Source organism: Haplochromis burtoni, unplaced genomic scaffold (assembly GCF_018398535.1).
Source record: "Haplochromis burtoni strain Fernald_Lab_line unplaced genomic scaffold, NCSU_Asbu1 Contig_156, whole genome shotgun sequence".
NCBI lineage: Eukaryota > Metazoa > Chordata > Actinopteri > Cichliformes > Cichlidae > Haplochromis > Haplochromis burtoni.
This window is the reverse complement of record NW_024582517.1, coordinates 967,515-971,376: the sequence shown is the minus strand read 5'-3', so window position 1 is coordinate 971,376 and position 3,862 is coordinate 967,515. Positions and strand designations below refer to the sequence as shown.

The following is a 3,862-nucleotide window of genomic DNA, read 5'->3' as shown; positions in this document are numbered from 1 at the left end:
CATGAGAAGCTTTTCTTTTTGGCAGTGAACATAACTGATTTCTTTTTTCTTAAGTCAACAAGTTATTTTGCAATTCTCTGAAGAACGTATAATCTCGACCTTGATGTTTTTTTTCTCAGGGAAATGTTCTGTGTCAGTCAGATATGTCAGATCTGTCAAAGAACACACATGAACCAGTGCAGTAGATGAGACAGCACGACAGTCTCGACACTGTAAGATACAACACATTACTCACACTTGTGCTCTGAACAAAGTTAAGTAAAGCTAAATAACTTTTTTGTGCTTACTTCATGGTTTCATACATAACCATACATCACTCCAAAAAATAAAACCTATTATTTGAGTTATTGTTTTTCACGGAAATTTATTTAACATGCAATTCCCAAAAAGTAATGTGCATTTTTTTTATGTGAAACTAAAGGACAACATATTTCAGCTTTTTTTATACACTGACCTTCAAACAAGGGGCAGAAGTGCCTCCAGCAGGTAATACATCCCTGAGATGTGAACTGTCCCATAGCTGTTTCCAGGAGGAACATTGGGATGCCACAAGCAAGCAGAAACAGGACGTAGGGAATAAGAAATGCACCTGAGAGTAGAAACACGAGGATCATTACACAAATATGCCACAAGATTTCGCTTGGGGCAAATCTCTTCAAGCATTACCCTTCATGTTCACATATCAACAATTTTGAGAGAATGACAGAAAAGCAGAGGGGATATATGTTTGATCTGCATACCTCCCCCATTTTTGTAGCACAAGTAGGGAAACCTCCAAAGGTTTCCCAGGCCAACCAATGTTCCTGCTACAGCCAGTAAAAACTCCAACTTGCTCGCCCACTGGCCGCGGTCGAGCAACTGAGTCTTCTTCATGAGACCTTTTTCTTGTCCGGGTACGTCCAGGCTGCTTCCTTTAAGAAATTCCCTCGGCATGCTGAGAAAATCAGTAGCAAATTAAGTTGTATTGGTTTTGTTCGTTTGTTTGTTTTTCTTGTTTTTTTAAAAAAAAAAAAACAATACAAAAACCCTCACCCCAATGTCCTTCCACTTCCTCCACACTTATAGGACAACTGCTGTCAAACCTTTAAAGCTCTCATTCACACTGACAGAGAGCTCTGGGGGTTTTATTGCACACATTCAGAACTTCTCAGCTGATTATTTGGCATTGCTTATAAGCTTAATTTATTCATTCGTTGAACTTAAGCTCGTAGGATAATCGGGAATTGAACTGGCGACAGAGTGCTGCCGCATTTTTTGGCGTTAAAGCGTAAAGCGCAAAAGAAAAACGCGGTGAACACCTACCTCTCCATCATCAAACTCCCGCCCCCAAGAGCCCCTTTCCAGCCCCAGAAAACTGATCAGTATTCCTCTCAGCCGCTTACACTGCGAGAGCTCTACACAGCAAACATGTCATGAACAGAGCCAAAGTGAGAAACAAAGTAACCGTGGTTTGCTTTAACTCCTCTGACCCAATTATTGCTCTGCACGTTACGCATTAGAAAAAAAAAGAGGTTTGGCTGTGACAAAGATCCGATCTAATGCCACTTCCCTGCTGTATTTTTCCACTCAGACAGGAAGACCTCGAGTGTATAAGATTAGCACTTTGGCTAATAACTAAAGCAAAGCAGCTAAGCCGTCTCTGTTAATGTCATGTGCTGTAAAGAAACCTCACTGAGCTGCCAGCTGGAGGATTTGTAGCAGTGGTTCATACATCACATGAAAGCAATATAAACATTTCTGTATGCAAACAGGCATGCGGTGGGAATGACTGAACGTATAGCGTGCACCTCGTGTTATTGCGTGGCGTCTATAATTAGATGCAAGTTCTGCTTCACATCTGTACACGTGCAGCTGCTTAAATTTCCTTTCTGGATGTATTTCTCTGAGCTCTGATCGCTGAATATGTTTTCTGTGAATAATTTACTACATTGATATTAATAATAATAATGGATTGCATTTATATAGCGCTTTTCGAAACCCTCAAAGCGCTTTTACAATTCCACTATTCATTCACTCTCACATTCACACACTGGTGGAGGCAAGCTACAGTTGTAGCCACAGCTGCCCTGGGGCAGACTGACATTGCTGATATTGCTACTGATAAATATTTGTTTTTTACACTATTTACTTCCGTCTTCTAGTTGCTGTAATCATCAACTTTGGGACTGCTGCACCCCCCACTGCTCTGACACATAAATAGTATCAGTAAAGCTAAACCAGTCTCAGCAGACATGGATCCTGAAATGTGCTCCTGTAACATTTCCTTTCAATTAAATATAGTGAGACACAGATGTCATTTAATATATTTTCAAGTGGGGCGACCGTGGCTCAGGGGCTTGGGAAGCGTATCTGTAACCGGAAGGTCGCCGGTTCGATCCCCGGGCTCTCTGTCCTGGTCGTTGTGTCCTTGGGCAAGACACTTTACCCTACCGCCTACTGGTGTTGGCCAGAGGGGCCGATGGCGCGATATGGCAGCCTCGCTTCTGTCAGTCTGCCCCAGGGCAGCTGTAGCTACAACTGTAGCTGCCTCCACCAGTGTGTGAGAGTGAATGAATAATGGCATTGTAAAGCGCTTTGGGTGCCTTGAAAAGCGCTATATAAATCCAATCCATTTTTTTTATAAGTGCTGCATTTCATTTATATTTAAAAATATGTTAGTAAATGTAATAGAAATACTCTTATTCAGACTTCTGTACATATTAATAACTGTGTTGTTATTTCATTTTTAAATGGCAATATTGTAAATCAAGTTGTAACAAAGGTTGCTTTAAATGATGTGCACATTACTGAACAGTCAGTCTCACACAAGGGCGTAGATTTGGCATGGACGGAAGGGACATGTCCCCACCAATATCCAGGATTATTGTCCCCACCAAAATTTGATTCTTCGAGTAAAGAAAAACAAACCCGATAGAAAGAAAAAAAAACATCTGTCAACGTCTCATTCACCCAGCGGTGCAGAAAGAGTTAAATTAGTTCTCTACTGGAGTCCTACGTCATGTGACAAATATGGCCAATGTGATTGGCTGTGCCTTTCAGGGAGCTCTGTTTAGTTTTAGCAGCTGCAAGCCTGCGCTGCCAGGACCTGCAAGAGGAGAGGAGGACGGCAGCACAAAGGAAGAACCTGGATATAAAAAAGTATCGGAAACTAACTGCACAACAGGCAGCACTATTAGTTCTCTCAGTCTCCCAGAGTAGCATTTCTAATTTTGATTGAAACTGTCAGAGAAAACGGCAGCCTCGGCAAGCCGGATATTAGTTTACAGAGGCTGTTAAAATTATATGTCTAACATTAAAATGTTGGTGACACAATAATTTTATCCTAATGGCACTGACATATTCATAGGGTTAATTTTTGAGACAAAATGTCATGAGGTAGTCATGATTGTGCAAATATTCCACCTTGGAGTGCAGTTTGCACAAATTGTTTTAAAAATGCACTCACCCTACAAACATTACTGATGTATGTCCTATTTGTCAGGTGATAGAGAGTAATGGTGATACAAGATCACAGGTGAAATTGGATGATGACTTGATGGTTCATTACTGTATTTGAAGCACATGTGTGACTGCATGTATGTGGAATGTCTCACTGTTATTCATCAGGTGACAGAGGCAGCTCTGCCATGTTGTAGCTCAGACAGAGGTGAAGAGGCGAGGTCATAGGTGACTGACTGATGATTTGGTGCTATAGATTAACTAGTATTTATTATCATGACAACTGTTAGGCTGCTGATGTAAATTGATTCATTAGTGTATATTTGACAAAGAATCTGAATTGACATGTCTCACTTTTTATATGGCACAAATCAATGTGTTATTTTATCAGGTAGCAATATGTCCTAGTGCAGTCAGAGGGGAA

The 3,862-nt window shown here is 40.9% G+C and overlaps 1 protein-coding gene across 2 annotated transcripts in view; it reads right to left on the bottom strand.

Moving 5' to 3' along the window:
• LOC102308935 (sodium- and chloride-dependent GABA transporter 2) overlaps window positions 1-1,671 on the bottom strand; it is a 20,399-nt gene extending 18,728 nt beyond the window's left edge. Inside the window, exons 1-4 of one of the 2 annotated variants that reach the window (XM_005932266.3) lie at window positions 1,303-1,671; window positions 1,033-1,115; window positions 741-934; window positions 455-589 (exon numbers count right to left, since the gene is read on the bottom strand). In XM_005932266.3, the coding sequence (XP_005932328.1) occupies window positions 455-589; window positions 741-933 (328 nt within the window). In that variant the 5' untranslated portion in view covers window position 934; window positions 1,033-1,115; window positions 1,303-1,671. The remainder of the gene's footprint in view (window positions 1-454; window positions 590-740; window positions 935-1,032; window positions 1,116-1,302) is intronic. The other variant, XM_005932265.3, reaches the window with a different exon arrangement.
• Window positions 1,672-3,862: the final 2,191 nt, after the last annotated feature.